At 40.9% G+C, this 25,732-nt stretch overlaps 1 protein-coding gene across 1 annotated transcript; it reads right to left on the reverse strand.

Annotated features, from left to right (window-relative positions):
- Window positions 1–833: 833 nt before the first annotated feature.
- On the reverse strand, window positions 834–23,356 carry AIFM2 (apoptosis inducing factor mitochondria associated 2). The gene is made up of 9 exons (XM_060768863.2): window positions 23,161–23,356; window positions 20,300–20,507; window positions 17,917–18,032; window positions 17,712–17,831; window positions 13,410–13,502; window positions 11,022–11,130; window positions 9,346–9,498; window positions 5,355–5,555; window positions 834–1,273 (listed from the first exon to the last, which is right to left on the reverse strand). The coding sequence occupies exons 2-9, from the start codon at window positions 20,472–20,474 to the stop codon at window positions 1,119–1,121; spliced, it is 1,122 nt and encodes a 373-aa protein (XP_060624846.2). The 5' UTR covers window positions 20,475–20,507; window positions 23,161–23,356; the 3' UTR covers window positions 834–1,118.
- Window positions 23,357–25,732: the final 2,376 nt, after the last annotated feature.

Consider the following 25,732-nt stretch of genomic DNA (forward strand, 5'->3'; position numbering starts at 1 on the left):
CCAACACTTTCACGTTACTTTATTTTCCAGATCACCAGACTGGGCCACAGCAACGCCTGGCAGGGGACGGCTAGTCTATATAAATAAAAATGTAATGTTCGTTTGTGGGATTAACAGAACTCAAAAACTACTGGACGAATTGACACCAAATTTGGACACAAGACACCTAACAGTCCAATGTATGTCTTTCACTCAAAAAAATGATTTTGTCATTTGGGAGTTGTAGTTGCTGGGATTTATAGAGCAATCAAAGAGCATTCTGAACTCCACTAATGATGGAATTGAACCAGTCTTGGCACACAGAACTCCCATGACCAACTGAAAATACTAAAAGGGTTTAATGGGCATTGGCCTTGAGTTTTGAAGTTGTAATTCACCTCCACCCAGAGATCACTGTGGACTCAAACAATTATATATCTGGACCAAACTTGGCACAAATACTCAATATGTCCAAATGTGAACACTGGTAGAGTTTGGGGAAAATAGAATCTTGACATTTGGGAATTGTAGTTGCTGGGATTTATAGTTCACCTACAATCACAGAGCATTCTGAACCCCACCAACAATAGATTTGGGCCAAACCTTCCACACAGAACCCCCATGTGGGCCACAGCAACGCGTGGCAGGGGACGGCTAGTTTACAGTAAAAAAAACAACTTAAGAACTATTAAGCATTTGCGAAGGTTTATAGAATCTTGATCACATGATTCAGAGATCTCCAAAGATCAGGCTGCTTCCGACATCATATTAAGACTGGGACTCAGAACAAGTTGCTTTAAATGTAAAGGGGGGATATGGAATGTAGATAAAAACTCAGCATACCACACACAGCATTGAATGATCAATTAGTTCCACAGACTGCATAGTCTGCTGCCTTTTTAATTCGAAAACTCAGTTCAATTCTGCAAAATTAATGGTAATATGAATTAATAAAACTGAAGGTCCAATGTTAAATGCTGCTTCAGCAGAGATTAAATATACAACATAGAAATGCATTTTTTCCTGAGAAAATTATTCTGTTCAGTCCTTCACTGCTTTACTAGCTAATTAGTTATACTGTATACTATTATTGGCACTGGTAATGTAACATTTTTCTTGCTTGCTTCCTTTTTTGTTTATTAGCAAGGCATATGCTGACCCATTTTCTTCCAACTTTTTGAGACAAAAAGATCTTTGCTTTTGGCAACAGTAACTAAGAAATGCCCAATGTAGATTCCACTAATCTGCCCGACTCCATCATTTCTTCCCATTGAAATCAGGAAGGTAAGTGATCCTGAAAGGAAAACAGAAAATATTATTTACAGTGTGCTATTTGATCCGAGTTAACATTTTCCTTCTAGTTATATAAAGCAATAAAGCAAAGCAAAGTTTATTGATTAGTCCATTGACCATATCAACATTAAAAACAAAAACAGAAACGTGCACAAATAGACAATAATCACTATCCTAAGACTATAGTGAACTAACATACATTCAAACTTGATTAAGTTAGATATTTACCCTTTTAATGGAGCACTGCCCATCTGGAGTTCCGTACACAAAGCTAACAACCATATCAGAGAGATTTTGAAATGCAGGAATACATCTCTAACAGCAGTCAAGCCTCTGATGGGTACTTGGGAATTCACAAGAGTGTCACTCCATATCAAACACGGCTATATTCCTGGATTATTATTGAGGAAAAAGGCATTCCTAAGCACCTTGGGAATTTTCCCTGTACGCTATTACAAGGACGTTTGTTTTAGACCAGTTTTCAAGGAAACAAACTGGAATGAAACAGCTAAATCCAATATTAAGCTGTAAGGACTTAAATCAGGAGGATGCACCAAACCAAGACAGCATTACTTTTCACAGACAGGTCCAAGATGGTCAGATAAGCAAAAATAGGGAAATGATTGCAATACCAAACTCATTTTGCAATAGAATGAACACTAATAACACAGACATGACTACAGACATTATGCTGGCGAAAACAAAAGCAACAACTAAAGTTAGTGCGAATACAAGGAGGACAAAAGATATGATAAATGCCAGCAATGGACAGCACCCGCAGCAACCCAGAGAAGAGGGACCTTTAACAACTGTGTTGTTTCTAGCGCCCACTTTTTGCTTGATGTTCAGGCAGTGCTTCTTGTAGGTCAGAGCACAGTCCAAAGTGATTCCCAGGTATTTGGGTGTGTTGCAATGCTCCAGTGGGATTCCTTCCCAGGTAATCCTCAGAGCTCGGGATGCTTGTCTGTTCTTAAGGTGAAAGGCGCATGTCTGTGTTTTAGATGGATTAGGGATCAGTTGGTTTTCCCTGTAATAGGCAGTAAGAGCACCTAGAGCTTCGGAGAGCTTCTGTTCTACCATCTCAAAGCTCCCTGCTTGAGTGGTAATGGCACGATCATACGATCATCATACGAAAGCTGACTGGCACAACCTGGGGATCACAACCAGACACAGTGAAGACATCTGCCCTTGCGCTATGCTACTCCGCTGCTGAGTACGCATGCCCAGTGTGGAACACATCTCACCACACTAAAGCAGTAGATGTGGCTCTTAATGAGACATGCCGCATTATCACAGGGTGTCTGCGCCCCACACCACTGGAGAAATTACACTGCTTAGCCGGTATTGCACCACCTGACATCCGCCGGGAAGTAGCAGCCAATAGTGAAAGGACCAAGGCAAAGACATCTCCAGCTCATCCCCTGTTTGGGTATCAGCCAGCACGTCAACGACTTAAATCAAGACATAGTTTTCTTAGATCTACAGAGACACTCGCTGGAACACCCCAGCGAGTGAGAGTCCAAAAGTGGCAGGCCCAAACCCAGCACCTCAATCCATGGGTGATACCAGATGAGAGACTCCCCCCTGGGCACACAGAAGACTGGGCGACTTGGAAGGCGCTGAACAGACTGCGCTCTGGCACCACGAGATGCAGAGCCAACCTTCAGAAATGGGGCTACAGGGTGGAATCCACGACAAGCGAGTGTGGAGAAGAGCAAACCACTGACCACCTGCTGCAATGCACCCCGAGCCCTGCCACATGCAAAATGGAGGACCTTCTTGCAGCAACACCAGAGGCACTCCAAGTGGCCAGATACTGGTCAAGGGACATTTAACCAACTACCAAATTTGCAAAATCTGTGTGGTTTTTTTTCTTTTTTTTCTTTTTAATCTGTGTGTTTGTTTTGCTCTGTTAGAATTGTAATACAATGGTATGGTTGCTGATGACACGATAAATAAATAAATAACTGAGTTTTCGCTGGAGATACTGATGACATTGTACCAGCCCCAGATATAAACTGACTGTCAGAATCTTCAATACTAATACAACCAGGTCAACCAGAATTTTTAGATACAGTAAGACCTATTCAGATTGTCACCTGGAATGTAGCTGGCTGGAAAGAGACTGTTGATTGTGAACTGGTGAGATTCCGATCTGATTTTGAGATATTAGCATTACAAAAATCTTGGCTAGTAGAAGTGGATGACTCAATACAATTACCCGGACTTCAATGTTGGCATACACCTGCTCATAAAAGGGGGAATAAGGGGCGTGCCTCGGGGGGGGGGGGGGGGTATGTATATGTATTAAGGAGGAATTACAGTGGCAAGGGGAAGGATTGTTCATGGCGGATGATAATCATAACATATTGGCCATTAAGTTCAGCCATAAAGAAATGGAGCTTATACTGATAAATGTTTACATCCCACCAGTCACATCCTCTCATTATAGTCCTGATACCTGGGTACAGTTAGAAATAATGGTGGAAGAACTAACAGCATTGTATACACAAGCAACAATTATTTTACTGGGAGATTGTAATGCTAAATTAGGACCATCCATTCATGAATTAGCTCAATATGGTGGCCTCCCACATGCTTTTATTAATAACCACCCTCAATGGTATTTTAGAGACAAAAAGTTTAATAGGGCTGGTATACGTTTGCTTTCATTAATTTCTAAGTATTATTTGCAAATCCTAGGAGGTAAGAATAATCAGGACTATGTATATCCTTACACATTTCATTCCAGCCACACAAGCAGTGCCTTAGATTTTATACTTCTAGGTAAAGGTAAAGGTAGCCCCTGACATTAAGTCCAGTCATGTCTGACTCTGGGGTGTGGTGCTCATCTCCATTTCTAAGCCGAAGAGCCAGCGTTGTCCGTAGACACCTCCAAGGTCATGTGGCCGGCATGACTGCATGGAGCGCCATTACCTTCCCGCCGGAGCGGTACCTATTGATCTACTCACATTTGCATGTTTTCGAACTGCTAGGTTGGCAGAAGCTAGGGCTGACAGCGGAAGCTCATGCCGCTCCCTGGAATTGAACCTGCGACCTTTTGATCAACAAGCTCAGTAGCTCAGTGCTTTAACCCACTGCGCCACCGGGGGCTCCTTTTATACTTCTAGTTATTGGCCAAATCTGGTATTTTTTTACACCAAAGATGCTTCCAGATAGCTAGTGTTATTAGTCAAAACTGCAACTCCATCTTTGTGTCCACAGATTTTCTAAGGAAAAAAAAAACACAAAAAATGTGGAAAATGGTAGGTTTACTAATGGAACCTTTGTCATAATAATAATTATTATTATTTATTTATTTATTTATTTATACCCCGCCACCATCTCCCCAAGGGGACTCGGGGCGGCTTACATGAGGCCAAGCCCAAATAACAATTACAATAGGATGTGTACCTATGGATTCTATAATAATAAATAATAATAAAACTTTATTTATACCCCGCCACCATCTCCCCAAGGGGACTTGGAGCGGCTTACATGAGGCCAAGCCCGACATCACATCAATATAACAAAAAGCAATAAGCAAAAACAATACAATTAATATAAATCACATATAAACAATAACACACAAGGATTTAAAAAACCTATTGCCAAATGTAATAGTTTAAAATTTAAAATATAAATAAATGCTGGGCATGAACAGAAGTAGGATGTATCTGATAGGAGGGTTTTAAAAGAAATGAAGGGAGAGCCACCCAAAAAGTAGTTGAAGTGCTTCTGAGGACATTTTTGCTGGGAATCATCTGCACCTCCTTGAAGAGAAGTGACGTAATTGCACAGTAAAAGTTACCTGGAAACTCCCTATGTACCCATTTTCAAATTAAATAATATAGCCTGTTCACATATCAATTCATGACATCTTTTGTCCATAACGAAACCTTGATAAAGGAATGTCGCAAAAGTACCAACACAAAAATATTATTGGCTTGCAACAGCTATTTTAAAACACCTGCAATTACAGAAGGTGTAAAAATTAACTCAGGTTCATATAATAACTTTACAATTCATATATATGGAAGAAATATAAAAAGGATGTGAAGTTATTGAATGAGTGGTCTTACCTGGTGTGTAGATTTTTAGAGGTTTCTCTGTCAGGCTATTGATAATATTGGTCACTGCAACATCTGCATGGAGCGCAGCATGATAGGCCATCTTGGGCTCTTTCACATCAGCACAATCACCAATGGCATAAATATTATCATATCCTTCAACCTGAAGGTAGTCATTCACTTTCAGAGCACCATTACTTGCCAGTTTGTTAACTAAGAAGGAACAAAAATGAAATAGCAATGTATTGTGATACACTAACCCTCATTGAATATGAAATACTAGAAAAATAGTACAAAAAAAGAATAATTAATACTGATTATAACTCTTCATAACGAACTACCAGAAGTATATTTGTGGTGGAGGCTCCTTCTTTGGAAGCTTTTAAAAAGAGGTTGGATGGCCATCTGTTGGGGATGCTTTAAATGTGATTTTCCCGCTTCTTGGCAGGGGATTTATTTATTTATTTATTTGCAGCTTTTATATTCAGCCCTTCTCACCCCGCAGGGGACTCAGGGCGGATTACAGTGTGCACATATATGGCAAACATTCACTGCCAATATTTGACATACAAACATATAACATACAGAGAGGCTATATTTAACTTTTTCTGGCCGCCAGGGGAGCTGTCGCTTTCATCGTCCATCTGCGACGCTGATTAAGCACTTCCACATTCCCTGCATGCTTCCCCGCTGGAATGCTTTGCTGGAGTCTTCTTTATGGCCTCATAAATCAGTTAATTTAGCCTCCCCACACTTTAAGGTGGTACCTTATTTTCCTACTTGACAGATGCAACTGTCTTTCGGGTTGCAAAGGTCGATAACAGGCTACACACAATTGGTTGGAAACCCACTCCAGCCCAGGCTGGCTTCGAACTCATGACCTTTTGGTCAGAGTGATCTTAATGCAGCTCACACTCAGCCAGCTGCGCCACAATCCCAGTGCTTGGACTGGATGGCCCATGAGGTCTCTTCCAACTCTGATTTTATGATTTACCTTCATCCGTATGGTTATAAGAGATAGACACCTCAAATAATTCTGTGAATAACGGCATTAAGAGTCAAATTATAAGGGACTCGGTATTTCCAAAATAATAACTGAATACTGTTGTGGTCGCATGATTTTAACTCATAATTTCACCATAAATAGTTACAGGCCTAACTTGAATATTCACTTTGTTAGAACAATATTGAAGTGCAGCTTTCAGCATTTTGGAAAAAACGGGTGGGCTGTAGAGGTAGCACATGCTTTATTGCCCATGTCTACACTAAGCTTGGGTTTAAATCCAGAGGCTTACTTACTTAGGCAATCCCTCGTGGTCCAAGTAGGATAATCCTCCAGGGTGGGTCCGTAGGTGACTGTGGAGCCCTATTCTTGATCTGCATCTTCTCCCGCAGTGAGGGCATTGGTTTCCAGGTGGAAGGCGGTCCCAGTCGGGTTGGCTTGATACGCCTTCCTCTTGTCACGTTTCTCTCTTTCACTATCCATTCGTGCCTCTTCAAATTCTGCAGCACTGCTGGTCACAGCTGACCTCCAGCTGGAGCGCTCACGGGCCAGGGCTTCCCAGTTCTCAGTGTCTATGACAGAGATTTTAAAGTTGGCTTTGAGCCCATCTTTAAATCTCTTTTCCTGCCTACCAACATTCCATTTTCCGTTCTTGAGTTCGGAGTAGAGCAACTGCTTTGGGAGATGGTGGTCGGGCATCCGGACAACATGGTCGGTCCAGCGGAGTTGATGGTGGAGGATCATCGCTTCAGTGCTGATGGTCTTTGCTTCTTCCAGCACACTGACATTTGTCCACTTGTCTTCCCAAGAGATTTGCAGGATTTTTCGGAGGCAGTGCTGATGGAATCGTTCTAGGAGTTGCATGTGACATCTGTAGACAGTCCACGTTTTGCAGGTGTATAGCGGGGTTGGGAGGACAATAGCTTTATAAACAAGCACCTTGGTAACCCTATGGATGTCCTGGTCCTCAAACACTCTCTGCTTCATTTGGAAAAATGCTGCACTTACAGAGCTCAGGTGGTGTTGTATTTCGGTGTCGATGTTGATTTTGGTGGAGAGGTGGCTGCCAAGGTAGTGGAAATGGTCAACATTTTCTAATGTTACACCATTAAGCTGTATCTCTGGCATTGGAAAGGGGTTGGCTGGTGACTGCTGGAAGAGCACTTTGGTTTTCTTGATGTTCAATGGCAGGCCGAGCTTCTCGTATGCTTCTGCGAAGGTGTTTAGAGTGGCTCGTAGATCTTCTGAATGTGCACAGACAACATCGTCATCAGCATAATGGAGTTCTATAACAGATGTTGTTGTAACCTTGGTTTTGGCTTTTCGGTCTGTAGAGGTTGCACATGCTTTACTGCCCATGTCTACACTAAACTTGGGTTTAAATCTAAAGGCACATATGCACATAAAATAAGCTTATCTAGAGATAACATGCTAACCTTAACAGCGTAGTCCTATGTGTATCAGACCTTAATCTCACTGAGTACAATGGGATTTATTGAGCAACAGTATGGGATTGTAGTCTTGGCCTCGCCAATAAATTGCAACCAGAGGGAAATGCTTTAATGCGCCTTACAGAATGAGCCAATCCTGTTAACAATATAACCCTCTCGTCAAAGGCAAACAAATCCATGTACGCAATCCAAACTGGCCTCTTCCCCCTCCTCAAGCCTATAGAAAGTTGATAAGCATAGGATTTGAAATACCAAAAATAGTGCTGAAGGAATGGTCTATTACTTTAGATCAGGGGTCCTCAAACTTTTTAAACAGAGGGCCAGGTCACAGTCCCCCAAACTGTTGGAGGGCCGGATTATAATTTGAAAAAAACATGAATGAATTCATATGCACACTGCACATATCTTATTTGTAGTGCAAGAACACTTAAATACCATACAATAATTAAAACGAAGAGCAATTTTAACAAATATAAACTTACTAGTATTTCAATGGGAAGTGTGGGCCTGCTTTTGGCTGATGATATAAGATTGTTGTTGCTGTTGTGTGCAGGAAAAAATATTTCTAAGTGTCAAGAAACTCTTTTGAGAGTAATCTTAGACTGACAAAAATCTTCACAGTTCAATATTAATCCATCATAAAATTCAGATGATATGAGATATGAGTTTGTGGTGGGTTTGGTACAGAAAACAGCATTTTCTGTGCTGCAAACAATAAGTAGAGGCCTATTGTATATATAGCCACAATTCAATATACAATCAATTGTATATATAGCCACAATTCATTATGTACCAATGTATATAATACTACATCTCTATATCAGGGGTTCTCAAACTGTTTCAGCCATGGAGCCCTTTTTGAAGCAAAGATTTTTCATGGAGCCCCAAGAAATGATTATATTATATATTACATTATGTATTATGTACATATATCAGACATGGGCAAGCTTTTTGGCACATTGCGTTTTTAAATTTGACAGATGGTCCAGGCCAGTGCCAGATAGATGGAGAATATTTGTATGAACTAATTGAAAAAAAATGAACAAATTCCTATTTATTTATTTATTTATTTATTTATCGTGTCATCAGCAACCATACCATTGTGTTACAATTCTAACAGAACAAAACAAACACACAGATTAAAAAGAAAAAGAAAAAAAGAAAAAAACCCACAGATTTTGCAAACTTGGTAGTTGGTTAAATGTCGCCCAGTCTTCTGTGTGCCCAGGGGGGAGTCTCTCATCTGGTGGATTGAGGTGCTGGGTTTGGGCCTGCCACTTTTGGACTCTCGCTTGCTGGGGTGTTCCAGCAAGTGTCTCTGTAGATCTACTATTAGTATTTCAATTAGAAGTGTGGGCCTGCTTTTGGCTGATGATATAGGATTGTTGTTGCTGTTTTGCTTTCAAGTTGTTTCAGACTTATGCTGACCCTGAACGAGGGCCGGGTAAATGACCTTAGAGGGCCGTATCCGGCCCTCAGGAGTTAGTTTGAGGACCCCTGGTCTATTACTTTAGATAGGATATAGAAGGCAAGCTGGGAAATAACTTACCGAATGAACTGCTATATGCTGATGAATTGATTTTTATTCCAGTGCAAAGGATCACCATGTCAGTAACCATTTCTGTGCCTTTATCAGTCTTCACTAGCATGTTCTCCTTGAATTGGTGTAAAGTCAACTCATGTAGGTTATCAACTTTCTGACCTATCATAAGCAGTTAAAAAAAAACATTAGAAATAAGCACCTTCAAAACAAATCAGTTTTGTAAGATATATGTGTTACTAACTCTCTGCAGAGAATGGCTTGGAAGTATTTGCCAGCAACATTTAGTTAAAATTTGGGAAATCAACTGAAACTCAATATATTTCTTGTGGACCCGATGAAGACTTTGCACTCTGCACCATTACTGATGGAAAAGTAAGTCAAATAACATGAATGAAATCTTACATGAAAGGCTATCTCTATAGGCAGAAAAGGCATCAAATTCCAGCACAAACTCCCAAAACCTATGTTGCCAGCAACTCAAGGTTTCTTCTAATCCCACTATTGTCCCCAGACATGAGGTCTTCCTCTTGTCCCCACTTTAATTGCTGCCACCACAGACACAGCACCAGAACTCAAGATCATATGTAGCACTCTCATAAGCAAAATCTTATCATACAAAAGAATGATGTATTAAATAGAAATTGAACATAATAGCATAGATCATAGGAGAGAAGGAAAGAAAAACGAAAAGGGAGGAGAGAGGGAGCGAAGGAAGAAGAGAAAGAAAGAGAAAGAGGGAGGGAAGGAAGGAGAGAGAGAGAAAAGGGGAGGGAAGGTTGGCCACAGCAACGCTAACAGACCAATGAGTGTCCATCACCCATAACCCCCCCCCAAAAAAAAACCCCAAAACAGTGGAAAGGACTTAAAAACCTCCAAAAGATAAATGATGAAAAGATAAATGACATACAGAAAAAAGGGAAGGAAGAGGGAGGGAGGGGGGGGGGGGAAGGAAGGAAGGAAGGAAGGAAGGAAGGAAGGAAGGAAGGAAGGAAGGAAGGAAGGAAGGAAGGAAGGAAAGAGGTAGAGAAGGAAGAAAGGAGAGAAAATGAAAAGAAGGGGTTGGAAAGAAATGGATAGAGAAAGAAGGAGAGAGGAAAAGAAAAAAAGAAAAGGAAGGAAAGAGGGAGCGAAGGAAGAAGAGAAAGAAAGAGAAAGAGGGAAGGAAGGAAAGACAAAAGGAAGAATGAAAGCAAAAAGCAAAGGAAGGAAAGAAAGAAAGAAAGAAAGAAAGAAGCAGAGAAGGAAGAAAGAGAAAGGGAAAGAAAAGAAAAAAGGGAGGGAGGAAAGAGGTAGAGAAGGAAAGAAGGAGAGAAGGCAAGAAGAAAATGGAAGGAGGGAAAGAAGGAGAGAAAGAGGGAGGGAAAGTTGGCCACAGCAGCGTGTGGTGGGTACAGCTAGCATGTAGTAAATAAAAACATTTTCCCCTGAATCTCAGATCTGAGAAGAACCAGGAACATATAGGAGGCTCCAAAAATTCTAGGGGGGGCCAGGAATTAAGTGCAATGCTATGGCAGGCAACAATAATATTAGGTACGGTCCCTTCTACACTGCCATATACAATCCAGATTATCTGCTTTGAATTGGACTATATGACAGTGTAGAGAAGGCCTTAGTCTTCCTCAGAAGATAACACAGGATTCCTGAGAAAAACAGACATGTAACCAAACTAGCTATGGACATACCCAAAAAGAGATTTACTCCCTCCTGAATAAGGGTCTCTTTCACCTCTTGTCGGACTCGAGGAAGCAGTTCTTCATCTGCCAATGCAATTTTTGAGTGAATTAGTGCAACCTGAGAACAAAATACCAAAACACATGGCTGGTAAAAATCATCAGCAGAGACTTAAAAGAAATGGCTGCATTGACGCGGTGTGGTAATAAGTTATAAATCAAGTAGCACTCCAGATTTCATATTTATTCTTTTTTAAAGAGAATTTTCCCTTCCTATTATCAGAACACAGCAGTCAGAACAACTAATAACAATTTAATTAAATTTAAGCGATGACCCTATAGATTCTAAATCCTAGGTGTTGATCTCCAAGGAGATCAATTGATTGAAGAGTGGATTAAAGTCTGGACAGCTCTCACAAAGATAGGATCCTGTGAAGGGGAGTAGATGCAGATTTTAGTGGGTTCTAAAGGGTTTAAAATCTGGCTCTTTTGGAAGGACAGGAGCTTCAGATGACTTAGCTGTAGGGAAATGCTTTTCATGGGTTGGAAAGTGGTTTAAAGTCTCTGGAAGGAGAACAGGTTGATCAGAAAAGACTGGTAGGAAGCAATGTGGGGCTAAAGGTTTTGGTGACTACTTGAAGGACATGCCATATATACTCGAGTATAAGACAAGCCGAGGCACCTAATTTTACCACAAAAAACTGAGAAAACGGATTAACTCGAATATAAGCCGAAGGTGGGAAATGCAGAGGCTACTGGTAAATTCCAAAATAAAAATAGATGTCAATTAAATTACATTAATTGAGGAATCAGTAGGTTATATATATATATTAATATTTACAAAAATGGTAATTTAAGATAAGACTGTCCTACTCTGATTAAATGATTATTTGCCTTCTTCAATGTAAATGTGTTTACGTATCCTTCCAATAATAATAAAGAGAGTAACATAATAAATGTAATAATAATAATCAAAATAAAATAATGAATGTAGCAATAACAACAATTATACAGTAAAATAATAAATGTATAATAATAGAGTAAAATGATAAATGTAATAATAATAATAAATAGAATAAAATAATAAATGAAATGATGATGATGATGATAGAGCAAAATAATAAATAACCTTGACTCGAGTATAAGCTGAGGGGGACTTTTTCAGCCTAAAAAAAGGGCTGAAAAACTAGGCTAATACTCGAGTATATACAGTAATTCCATAGGATACAGTCATGGTAATAAAAGTGGTGGAGGAAAATTCTGAGAGTGCCTTGGACCACAAGAAGATCCAACCATTCAGGAAATAAAGCCCGACTGCTCATTAGAGGAAAGGATATTAGAGGCAAAGATGAAGTACTTTGGCCACATCATGAGAAGACAGGAAAGCTTAGAGAAGACAATGATGCTGAGGAAAATGGAAGGAAAAAAGAAGAAGGGCCGACCAAGGGCAAGATAGATGGGTAGCATCCTTGAAGTGACTGGTTTGACTCTGAAGGAGCTGGGGGTGGTGACAGCCAACAGAAGAAGAAGAAGAAGAAGAAGAAGAAGAAGAAGAAGAAGGGAGGAGGAGGAGGAGGAGGAGGAGGAGGAGGAGGAGGAGGAGGAGGAGGAGGAGGAAGAGGAAGAGGAAGAACTTTATTTTTCTACCCCGCCTCCATCTCCCCAAATACAATTAAAATAAAGCAATAACAATTAAAACAGCATAAAACAACATAACAAAAATAGCTAGCAACAACAATAACAGCAGACTAATTTTGGAGGGGGGGGGAAACCACTACGTTAACTAATTAAAGGATAAAGTGGTTTAGTAAGGTAGATCACAATGTATAACGGCATAGGAAATATCACGGAAACAGAGCAAAAACAGAGGGAGCTCTGGCGTGGGCTGGTCCATGAGGTCACGAAGAGTTGGAAGTGACTGAACGAATAAACAACAACAATAAAAGTGGTGTCAAAATGCAATAACTTTGCAATATAGGTGTACCCTGAAAGAACAGTGATGCTCTAAATCAAGTTCGATCCTTTTCAGAAAAGTGAACAGTGAGTTGAATGATCTGGGGAAAAGATGTCTAGCTGGCCCTAGTAGAAGGACAGGAGATTGAGGAGGGAGGAATGGGAAGAGGACAGACAGCGTTACAAGAAAAGTATGTTGGGCAAAAAGCCTGTCTGGTCTTTTGGAAGGAAAGGAGTGTGAGTGCAACAAACTGGGAGAGGTGTGGATCTATTCAGGAGAGAGAAGCTCTAAGTGGGATGCAGTGGGACAAAGAGGTGTCCCTCTGGCCATTTTTTGTTTTGTTTTTTTGTTTTTTTGTCCATACTGATTCCAACATATTTACAATTATTTTAAACCACAAAAATATATTCACGGAGACATATGATAATGTGTAGTGTGTGTCATACCTCTTTTGTGGGATACATTGTCTTCACCTCTGCAGCCATTTCAACACCAGCAGAACCACCACCCACAATTACGATACGGGGAGCTTTTTGAACCTTTCCATTCCAAAAGGAGAAATAAGGTGTTATCATACTGTAGCATATAACAATGCCAAAAATTCTTTCATAAACCCCACTAATTTCAAAGAGCTAGTACTCAAACCATTTAAAGTCATCAACAGTTCATACATTCTTGTTTTCATTTGCTTTCCTCCCAGAAGCAAAAAAAGCACACTGATATTATTTATTTACTTACTCCACTTATATACTGCTTTTCTCAGCTTAGTACAGTGGTTCTCAACCTGTGGTCCCCAGATGTTTTTGGCCTATAACTCCCAGAAATCCCAGCCAATTTACCAGCTGTTAGGATTTCTGGGAGTTGAAGGCCAAAAACATCTGGGGATCCCAGGTTGAGAACCACTGGCTTAGTATAAAAACAATTTTACACAACCCCCCTGTTACGCCAGCTCCACTGGCTGCCAGTCTACTACCAAGTACAATTCAAAGTGCTGGCTTTAGCCTATAAAGCCCTAAATGGTTTTGGTTCAGGCTACCCGTCCTAACGTATCTTCCCCTACAAACCAGCTTAGAGACTAAGATCTTCCGGAGAGGCCCTGCTGTCGGTCCCACCACCTTCGCAGTTGCGCTTGGTGGGAACGAGAGACAGGGCCTTCTCTGTGGTGGCCCCCGGCTATGGAACTCTCTCCCGAATGAGGCTAGGTCTGCCCCCTCCCTCCTGACCTTCAGGAAGCAACTGAAATCCTGGCTGTGGAATCAGGCATTTGCAGAGTGACGACTGAGACGGGTAAATACTAGAATTATTGGACCACAATATGCGGATTGAGCTGGACGATGTTTTTAACCTGGCGAATGGCTTTATATGTATTTTAACTTATATGTATTTTTTAACCAATTGTATTATGTATGTTGTTTTAATATGTTTTTATTGTTTAGCATTGAATTTTTGCTGTTGGCCATTCTGAGTCGCTCCACAGACATAGAGAAGAACGGGATATAAAAGTTTTAAATAAATAAATAAATAAGATATCTGGGGAGACCCTGCTCTCAGTGCCACCTTCCTCGCAAGTGCAGCTGGTGGGGACGAGAGACAGGGTCTTCTCAGTAGTGGCCCCTCACTTGTAGAACTCCCTCCCAGTGACATCAGATCAACCCCTTCCCTATTAGCCTTCAGGAAGAGAGTCAAAACCTGGCTCTGGGAGCAAGATTTCAAAAAATAAGCAAGTTCAGTAATCTTAATGTGGAATTATGTGCAATTGATCATGGCTTTAGACTTTGAACTCTAGATTTTGTGTTTTAACCTTGAATATATTTTTAAGATCTTTCAGAAAATTAGGGCAATGCAGTAATCGTAATATGGAATTATGTGCAAATTGATCACTAAATGGCTTTAGACCTTGAACTCTGGATTGTGTGTTTTAACCTTGAATATATATTTAAAGATCTTTCAGAAAATTAGGGCAATGCAGTAATCGTAATATGGAATTATGTGCAAATTGATCATGGAATGGCTTAAGACCTTGAACTTTGGTTGGCATATTTTAACCTTGAATGTATTTTAATCATATTTATTATGTTGTAATTTTAATCCAAACCATTTTTAGTTGAATTTTGTATGTTTGAGGCATTGCGTAGGTGCCATTTGGAGCCCCCGGTGGTGCAGTGGGTTAAACCCCTGTGCCGGCAGGACTGAAGGTCGCAGGTTCGAATCTGGGGAGAGGCGGATGAGCTCCCTCTATCAGCTCCAGCTCCTCATGCGGAGACATGAGAGAAGCCTCCCACAAGGATGATAAAACATCAAAAAAATCATCCGGGCATCCCCTGGGCAACGCCCTTGCAGACGGCCAATTCTCTCACACCAGAAGCAACTTGCAGTTTCTCAAGTTGCTCCTGATAAGACAAATAATAATAATAATAAAAAAAATTGTAAGCCGCCTTGAGTCCCCCCTGGGGTAGAGAAAGGTGGGATATAAATAAGGTAAAAAAAAAAAACTCTTCCAGCCCCAATGGATCCTGTAGGCTACCTCTCTGTGGAAGGAACCAGCAAAACAACCTCTAAGAGAAGTTAATGGGGTTGCTATACATTTACAGGCCACTTGAAGGCACATACACCCAGAAACAAACACAATAACAAGTGCACCAATACAGACTGGAGGAATACAAATTTAAAAACTCATTGACCTAAGACTACTCTGTTCGGTTAGCAGCAGTGGTAGAGCTCTGGAACGCCCTTCCAAGGGAAATAAGACAGGCCCCATCCCTCCCCTCCTTTCGTAAGAGCTTGAAGACCTGGTGGTATCAACAAACCTTTGAAAATGACCAGTTCTAACTCAACCCTACACATTGTTGAATACGGCCTTATTCTTCCTACCAATTACCCAGATCATTTCCTCTAATCGGCCCTGGAATGAACAGCCACAGAGCCGTACCTAATATCATTGTTGCCTGCCCTAACATTGCACTTAATTCCCGCCCCCCTCCTTAGAATTTTTGGGCTTGCACAAATCTTGGCCCGGCCTTTTAAATTTTTTAATTGCCTATCCGTGTGTTATGGCGACAATTTTTATGCTTATATTTTGCTTTGTTAATCTTATGGTTATGTTGTTTTTACTTTGTACGTTTTGTGATGTTACCTGGGAATTGCTCTGAGTCCCCTCGGGGAAATGGAGCGGCATATAAATGAAGTTTTATTATTATTATAGCTCTCCGAAGCTCTAGGTGCTCTTACTGCCTATTACAGGGAAAACCAGCTAATCCCTAATCCATCTTAAACACAGACATGTGCTTTTCACCTTAAGAACAGACCAGCATCCCGAGCTCTGAGGATCACCTGGGAAGGAATCCCATTGGAGCATTGCAGCACACCCAAATACCTGGGAGTCACTCTGGACCGTGCTCTGACCTACAAGAAGCACTGCCTGAACATCAAGCAAAAAGTGGACACTAGAAACAATATCATACGAAAGCTGACTGGCACAACCTGGGGATCACAACCAGACATAGTGAAGACATCTGCCCTTGCGCTATGCTACTCTGCTGCTGAGTATGCATGCCCAGTGTGGAACACATCTCACCACACTAAAACAGTGGATGTGGCTCTTAAGACATGAGACATGCCGCATTATCGGAGAAATTACACTGTTTAGCTGGTATTGCACCACCTGACATCCGCCGGGAAGTAGCAGCCAATAGTGAAAGGACCAAGGAAGTGACATCTCCGGCCCATCCTCTGTTTGGGTATCAGCCAGCACGTCAACAACTTAAATCAAGAAATAGTTTTCTAAGATGTACAGAGACACTCGCTGGAACACCCCAGCAAATAGCTGAGGGCAATAGCTTTATATACAAGCACCTTGGTATCCCTGCAGATGTCCTGGTCCTCAAACACTCTCTGCTTCATTCGGAAAAATGCTGCACTCTCAGAGCTCAGGTGGTATTGTATTTCGGTGTTGATGTTGACTTTGGTGGGGAGGTGGCTGCCAAGGTAGCGGAAATGGTCAACATTTTCTAATGTTACACCTTTAAGCTCAGCAAGCGAGAGTCCAAAAGTAGCAGGCTCAAACCCAGAATCTCAATCAATGGCTGATACCAAATGAGAGACTCCCCCCTGGGCACACAGAAAACTGGGCGACTTGGAAGGTGCTGAACAGACTGTGCTCTGACACCACAAGATACAGAGCCAACCTTGAGAAATGGGGCTACAAAGTAGAATCCACGACATGCGAGTGTGGAAAAAAGCAAACCATAGACCACCTACTACAATGCAACCTGAGCCCTGCTACATGTACAATGGAGGACCTTCTTATAGTAACACCAGAGGCACTCCAAGTGGCCAGATACTGGTCAAAGGACATTTAAGCAACTACCAAGCTTGCAAACTTTGTGTTTTGTTTGCTTGTTTGTTAAAAAATGCAATGCAACTGTTTGGATTGCTCTTGACACGATAAATAGTGGTATGATTGGGTTGCTGTATGTTTTTTCAGGCTGTATGGCCATGGTCTAGAGGCATTCTCTCCTGACGTTTCGCCTGCACTTTTGCAAGCATCCTCAGAGGTAGTGAGATGGTATGATTCCCACCAGAAACATTTCATTTGGGAGCTTCTACTCTTAACAATCAATCTATGCCAGAATGGACTCAGGCGGCAGCCATTCTGTCATAAAGACTCTAAACACACAGTTTATCATCTACATGGAGTACAAAACAACAGAATCAATCCTCCCTTCCCCGTTGAAAAAAAATTCAGTTACCTCCAGTGCCATGTCTTCATAAGTCTGAATAGCAGCCTGCATGCCAATAACTTTGTTAAATTTCCCGGGGAAAGGCCCATCACTCCCCGTGGCAAGGATCAGGTGAGAAAAAAAGATCTCCTGAAAAGAAATAGATTGTGGTCAAACTTTCTTACTCATTCAGTGCTCATGAATGAAAATAAGTGTTATATAGAGATACACCCACTTCACCGTCATTCAACAGAACGTGCTGTTTGTCCAAGTCAATCCCAACTACTTTGCCCTGCCGGAAGCTGTCTTTAAAGGTTACGGAGAAGGAGATGAAGGTTTTCTTTGCAAATCCTGCAAAACATTATCAAAAGTGTGAGAGTTAATAGTCCTCAACCAAGAAGAGTGTTTTGGTCAACTCCTACAATCCCTCACAGCAGGTGATGGGTCTTTCTCGCAAAAGATGATGGGCTATAAACTAATATTTCTGATATGGGTAAACCCTGATCTCTTGTGGGTTGTTGTAAGTTTTTTTCAGGCTATATGGCCTGTGGTGAAGTGTGAATTTAACCTACAGTCATGTATAATTATAGGTATGTGTTTAAAGGGGTAAGTATTTAAAATAGCATAACTGGGAGGGATAGTAGCTGGCTCAGCTCACTCTGAGCTGGGTTGCCATGGTAAAAAGGGGAGGAGCCAACTGCCACTTGGCAGGAGCAGGCATTAAAAATAGTCGGTCTGTAGTCAGAGAACCGCAGGGAAGGCTGGTTCTGCTGGGTTGAGAATCAGAAAAGTTTAGGCTTTTAGCCTGTGTGGTTTAGATAGGTCAAGTTGACTTATCTAGATTAGTACTTAGTGAATGAGTAAAAAAAGGGAGAGAACACCAGTAAGAATCTTTACTGCAACTGAGATAACTGAGGGAAAGAGTATGCTAGTACCTTGAGTGATCCGTTAAGTGACAGAAAGACATTTTGAAGGAAATAAGTTTAAAACTCGTCTAGTGGAGGGAACAGCCCTCTTAAAAGTTGTATTATGAAATGTTATAAATGTAACCCTTAAAGAAATGTGCCACTAGGAGTTAAGAAACATTGAAACCATTAAGCTTATTCCATACTTCAATAAACGTATTACAGTTTCTCTTAAATCCAAGCCTCTGTTTCGTATACTTTCAAGTCAAGCCGCGCTACACATTGAAAGACAAACAAAATATTACAGGCTACAGGCTACATTACAGATTGTGTAAATCCATTACAAATTGTAGGAGACCCTGACAAATTAGTGACGTCCCTACAACTGGTGGCATTGTTACATGGCCATGTTCTAGAGGCATTCTCTCCTGACGCTTTGCCTGCATCTATGGCAAGCATCCTCAGAGGTTTGCATGCTGCAAGTCTCTTCTGGAATAAGAGAATCCGCCGTCCACGAAGACGTTGCCCAGGGGACGCCCGGATGTCTTGCAATCCTGCGAGGAGGCTTCTCTCATGTCCCCCTCTTGCTGGAACACCTCAGCAAGCGAGAATCCAAAGGTGGCAGCCTCAAACCCAGAACCTCAATCAATGAGAGACTCCCCCCTGGGCACACAGAAAACTGGGCAACTTGGAAGGTGCTGAATAGACTGCACTCCGGCACCACGAGATGCAGAGCCAACCTCAAGAAATGGGGCTACAAAGTGGAATCCACAACATGCGAGTGTGGAGAAGAACAAACCACAGACCACCTGTTGCAACGCAACCTGAGCCCCGCCACATGCACAATGGAGGACCTCCTTGCAGCAACACCAGAGGCACTCCAAGTGGCCAGCTACTGGTCAAAGGACATTGAATCAACTACCAAGCTTGCAAACTCTGTTTTGTCTGTTTGTTAAAAATTCGTTAAAAATGTAATACAATTTTCTGGTTGATACTGACACGATAAATAAATAAATCCTCAGAGGTAGTGAGGTCTGTTGGAACTAGGAAAATGGGTTTATATATCCGTGGAGTGACCAGGATGGGACAAAGAACTCTTGTCTATTGGAACTAGGTGTGAATGTTTCAACTGACCACCTTGATTAGCATTTGATGGCCTGGCAGTGCCTAGGGCAATCTTCTGTTGAGAGGTGATTAGGTGTCCCTGATGGTTACCTCTCTGTTGTTTTGTTGTTGTAATTTTAGAGTTTTTTAATACTGGTAGCCAGATTTTGTTCATTTTCATGGTTTCCTCCTTTCTGTTGAAATTGTCCACATGCTTATGGATTTCAGTGGCTTCCCTGTGTAGTCTGACATGGTGGTTGTGAGAGTGGTCCAGCATTTCTGTGTTCTCAAATAATATTCTGTGTCTAGGTTGGTTCATCAGGTGAAACATTCACACCTAGCTCCAACAGACAAGAGTTCTTTGTCCCACCCTGGTCATTCCACAGATATATAAACCCATTTTCCTAGTTCCAACAGACCTCACTACCTCTGAGGATGCTTGCCATAGATGCAGGTGAAACGTCAGGAGAGAATGCCTCTAGAACATGGCCATATAGGCCGAAAAAACCTACAACAACCCAGTGATTCCGGCCATGAAAGCCTTCAAAAATACCTGATCTCTTGTGTTTAGCAAAGGTGTACAGAAAATAAAAGTGAATAAGAACTTACCACTGTCTACAGAGGCTCGGAGGGCAGCCACGTTGTGGTGGAAGGCATCTCTCATGTCCACAAGAAGGAAAGGGATCCCCCAGCTATGGAGCTGCAGGGCGGCTTCTATCCCACCAAAGCCCCCTCCCACTATCACCACACGCACCGAAGCATCCACAGACACTTTGGAGCCCATCACACAAGGGCAGGGCTTCTTCAGCCAAGGCAACTAAGGAAAAAAGAAAGAGGAAGGAAGATTAATAATAATAATAATAATAATAATAATAATAATAAATATTTTTCCTTTTATTTTCCCCATTTTTTCCTTTTATTTGTCTTCTTCACCCTTTACACCCAAATCCTAGCTTCAGTTTTACCCAAAGTTGATTTGAATGACACCAGATTGCAGCAAACAGAGAAGTCTCAAACGGAGGCAGAGAGTGAGGACAAGACATTTAAGCAAGATTATATGAGTAAATCTGAAAGTCTTCAGAAAGAAATTACTCAAAAGGAGAAGCAAGTGTAAGTAATTTACATGTTGGGAGAAGTGTGAATATGTTTACATGGTTTGTTTTACTTTTGAATATCTTAATTAAAATGCTGGCTGAGTGTCAGCTGCATTAAGATCACTCTGACCAAAAGGTCATGTGTTCGAAGCCAGCCTAGGCTGGAGTGGGTTTCCAACCAATTGTGTGTAGCTTGTTGTCGACCTTTGCAACCCAAAAGACAGTTGCATCTGTCAAGTAGGAAAATTAGGTACCACCTTAAAAGTGTGGGGAGGCTAAATTAACTAATTTATGAGGCCATAAAGAAGACTCCAGCAAAGCATTCCAGCGGGAAAGCATGCGGGGAATGCGGAAGTGCTTCATCAGCGTTGCAGATGGACGATGAAAGCAACAGCTCCCCTGGCGGCCAGAAAAAAGTTAAATAGCCTCGGTGTATGTCTGTATATGTTTGTATGTCAAAAAAATTGGCACTGAATGTTTGCCATATATGTGTACACTGTAATCCGCCCTGAGTCCCCTGCGGGGTGAGAAGGGCGGAATATAAAAGCTGTAAATAAATAAATAATAAACCCCCTGCCAAGAAGCAGGAAAATCACATTTAAAGCATCCCCAACAGATGGCCATCCAACCTCTTTTTAAAAGCTTCCAAAGAAGGAGCCTCCACCACACTCTGGGGCAGAGAGTTCCACTGCTGAATGGCTCTCAAAGTCAGGAAGTTCATAGAATCATAGAGTTGGAAGAGACCTCATGGGCCATCCAGTCCAACCCCCTTCCAAGAAGCAAGAAAATCACATTCAAAGCACCCCTGACAGATGGCCATCCAGCCTCTGTTTAAAAGCTTCCAAAGAAGGAGCCTCTACCACACTTCAGAGCAGAGAGTTCCACTGCTGAACAGCTCTCACAGTCAGGAAGTTCTTCCTAATGTTCAGATGGAATCTCCTTTCTTGTAGTTTGAAGATCTGCCCAGGGGAACGCCCTTCCAGGAGTTTTGAACTTCAACTCCCAGAAGCCTCCAGGTAGCCATTGGGATTATGAAAGCTGAAGTCTCCCCGTCCTTTTGAGATATTATTATTGCATTTGTTTATATCTCGTTTTATCTCTCCCGAAGGGGACTCAAAGCAGTTTAACTTAAAAGCATTAGTACACCATTTCAAATATACAAACATTAAAACAGAATCTATATAAATAAAAATGTAATGTTCGTTTGTGGGATTAACATAACTCAAAAACCACTGGGCGAATGGACGCCAAATTTGGACACAAGACACCTATCAGGCCAATGAGTGACCATCACTCATAAAAACACTGAAAAACACAGCAGAAGAGACTTAAAAAGCCAAAAAGCCAAAAAACCAAAAAACACATTACAACGCATGCACAAAACCACATATATATACACAAACACACATATACATAGACTGGGCCACAGCAGTCTATGTAAATAATAATAATATAACAATATAATATAAAATATAAATAACAATTTAAAAATAATATAAAATAAATAAAGGGTGTTTTTGTTGTTGGGTGCTTCCAGCTATAATATAAATGAACACACATATACACACATATATTATAAATAATATAAACATAAATATTAATAAATATAAATAATAACAAAATATTAATAATAATATAAATTAATAATAATATAAAATATAAATAATAGTGATATAATAATCTAATATAAAATATAAATAATAATAATATAATATAAAATACTAATATAATATAATATAATATATAAATAATAATATAATATAATATAAAACACTAATATAATATAATATAATATTATATAAATAACAATATAACAATATAATATAATATATAAATAATAATATAATATATTATTATTATTTATAATTTATATTATATTATATTATTATATTGTTATTTATATAATATTATATTATATAAATATAAATATAATATAAATTATATAATATATAATTATATTATATAAATATAATATAAAATACTAATATAATATAATATATAAATAACAATATAATAATATAATATAATATATAATTTATATATTATATTATATTATATTGTTATTTATATAATATTATATTATATAAATATAAATATAATATAAATTATATAATATATAATTATATTATATAAATATAATATAAAATACTAATATAATATAATATAAAATATAAATAACAATATAATAATATAATATATAAATAATAACAATATAATAATAATATAATATAAATTATAAATAATAATAATATAAAAATAAAATAAAATAAATAAAGGGTGTTTTTGTTGTTGTGTGTTTGCAGCTAGTGATCAAGGAATCAAGGATTAAAGAAACTTAAAAATCCGAAATTAAATATGTTATAACACAACTCTTACCTGCAGGGATGACACAGGAGGGATCGATCAGCGATGGCCAGACCTCGAAAGGCCGTTTCTGCCAACCAGCACGAATCACCCAAAGGTCTAGCAACAGCCCCTGTGAGGAAATCTGACAGCAACCCAGAAGTCCAGCCGTCTTCATGGACTTGGTGTCCCAGATGAGACGGAAGCGGGGTTACTTAACCCTGGAAGGACGCTCTCTGCCGCCACCTAGCGGGGACCGCGAGTATTGCAGCTGGCGTGGAGCATGGGAGGAGCAGAGAGTGTGAGTAGTAGGCCAAGTTATTATTTTGTCCCTCTTCCCAGCGCCTATGTGATGTATTCTTGCTCACAACTAGCCTTGCGATTTAAAACTGTAAAGGAGTGCAATATGAAGCTGTGAAAGCCTTTTCAGTGTAAAGTTACAGTGGTGTCACCCCCATGGACTACTGCAACGCCTAGACTACTGCAACACTCTCTATGTGGGGCTGCCCCTGAAGACGGCCCGGAAGCTGCAACTAGTCCAACGCGCGGCAGCCATGATTCTAACAGGAGCGGAGCACAGGGAGCATACAACCCCCCTGTTGCACCAGCTCCACTGGCTGCCGATTTGCTACCGGGCCCAATTCAAGGTGTTGGTACTGGCCTATAAAGCCCTAAACGGTTCCGGCCCAAGATACCTATCTGACCGCATCTCGGCCTATGAACCCACCCGGACTTTGAGATCTTCCGGGGAGGCCCTGCTCTCGATCCCGCCAGCCTCTCAAGCACGGTTGGCGGGGACGAGAGATAGGGCCTTCTCGGTGGTGGCTCCTTGGCTGTGGAACGCCCTTCCTGTAGATGTTAGGCTGGCACCATCTCTCATGACATTCCGTAGAAAGTTGAAGACCTGGATGTTTGTGCAGGCGTTTAAGTAATTCAGTGCAATTCTGGTAATTTGAACATAGGAACGGAACAATGGACGACGAAGTTGGATCACGCTTGGATAATGAGGCGATTGTGATAACTGTGTATTGATGATGGTTTATTAGCTAGTAATGGAAATGTGTAATTTAACTGTTTCGCATATTAATTATTGCTGTTTTTATTGTCTTTGCTGTTTGCTGTCTGGAAACCGCTGTGAGTCGCCCTCGGGCTTGAGATACAGCGGTATACAAGAATAGTAAATAAATAAATAAATAAATGGACCCAGAGCTTGACCAGACCATAGCACAGTGTTCATAGCCAGGCCTGTAGTGAGGGGGGGGGGGGGGGAGTTAGGGGTTCAACCCCCCCCCCCGAAATGTTTCAGATTTTTTTTAAAAAAAACCTAGTTTACTCATGAATCTTAACTGGTTAACCCAATCCCCATGCTAAGTCTATGAGATGCAAAAAATCAAGAGTCCCTCCTGTTCCGTCTCCCAGGAGACTGGGTTTATTGTCTTTTTGGGTTGCTTAAATTGGTTGCCCCTTGCCTTTCTCCTAGGCCTCTGCAGCCTCTGCAAAGGCCTAAAAAGTTAGCAGCCAGAAGCAGGAAAGGCAGTTTTCAGGTCCTCTGCAATAATTGGCCAAAGAGTGGCTCTTTGGGCCCGCCCCTGTTTCCAGGATAGAAGCAGCCATTTTGGAGGTCTCCCTGCCTCTTCAGCCTAAAGGAAGAATCCATGATGTGCTGTTGGCAGACAGGTACCTCAGAAAATATCATTGCAAAAACAATTTAGTTATAGATAGAAAATAGATAGATTAATTGAGTAATTTAGTTTAATTGTGACCTATAGATTATAGATAGATAGATAGTTAGATAGATGGACAGAGTAATTGAGTTTAACTGAATATAGATAGAGTTTATTAATATTTATTATTTATTTATTTATTTACTTTGCTTCTATACCGCTGTATCTCAAGCCCGAAGGCGACTCACAGTGGTTCACAAACAATAAAAACAGTAGAAACAGCAGTAGTTCCATACAACATATAACAATTGACTTAACACATTATCCATAAATTACCAATAAGAAATTACAATGCACAATTGTTACAAAAAACAACCGTCCCCAATCTTCTCATCATCCAAGCGTAGTCCAGGTTCGTCGTCCATTGTTCCATTCCTATGTTCCATTACCAGATTGCACTAAATTACTCAAACGCCTGCACAAACATCCAGGTCTTCACCTTTTTGCGGAATACCATTAGAGATGGTGCTAGTCTAATGTCCGTAGGAAGGGCGTTCCACAGCCGAGGAGCCACCACCGAGAAGGCCCTATCTCTCGTCCCCACCAGCCGAACTTGAGAAGCAGGCGGGATCGAGAGCAGGGTCTCCCCGGAAGATTTCAAAGTCCTGGTGGGTTCATAGGCAGAGATGCGGTCAGATAGGTAGCTTGGGCCGGAACCATTTAGGGCTTTAAAGGCCAACTGCCAGCACTTTGAATTCAGCCCGGTAGCAGATCGGTAGCCAGTGGAGTTGGCGCAACAGGGGGGTTGTATGCTCCCTGCGCTCCGCTCCTGTTAAAATCATGGCTGCCGAGCGTTGGACTAGTTGGAGCTTCCGAGCTGTCTTCAAAGGCAACCCCACGTAGAGAGCGTTGCAGTAGTCTAAACGGGATGTAACCAGAGC

Source organism: Anolis sagrei, chromosome 3 (genome assembly GCF_037176765.1).
Source record: "Anolis sagrei isolate rAnoSag1 chromosome 3, rAnoSag1.mat, whole genome shotgun sequence".
In the NCBI taxonomy this organism is placed as follows: Eukaryota; Metazoa; Chordata; class Lepidosauria; order Squamata; family Dactyloidae; genus Anolis; species Anolis sagrei.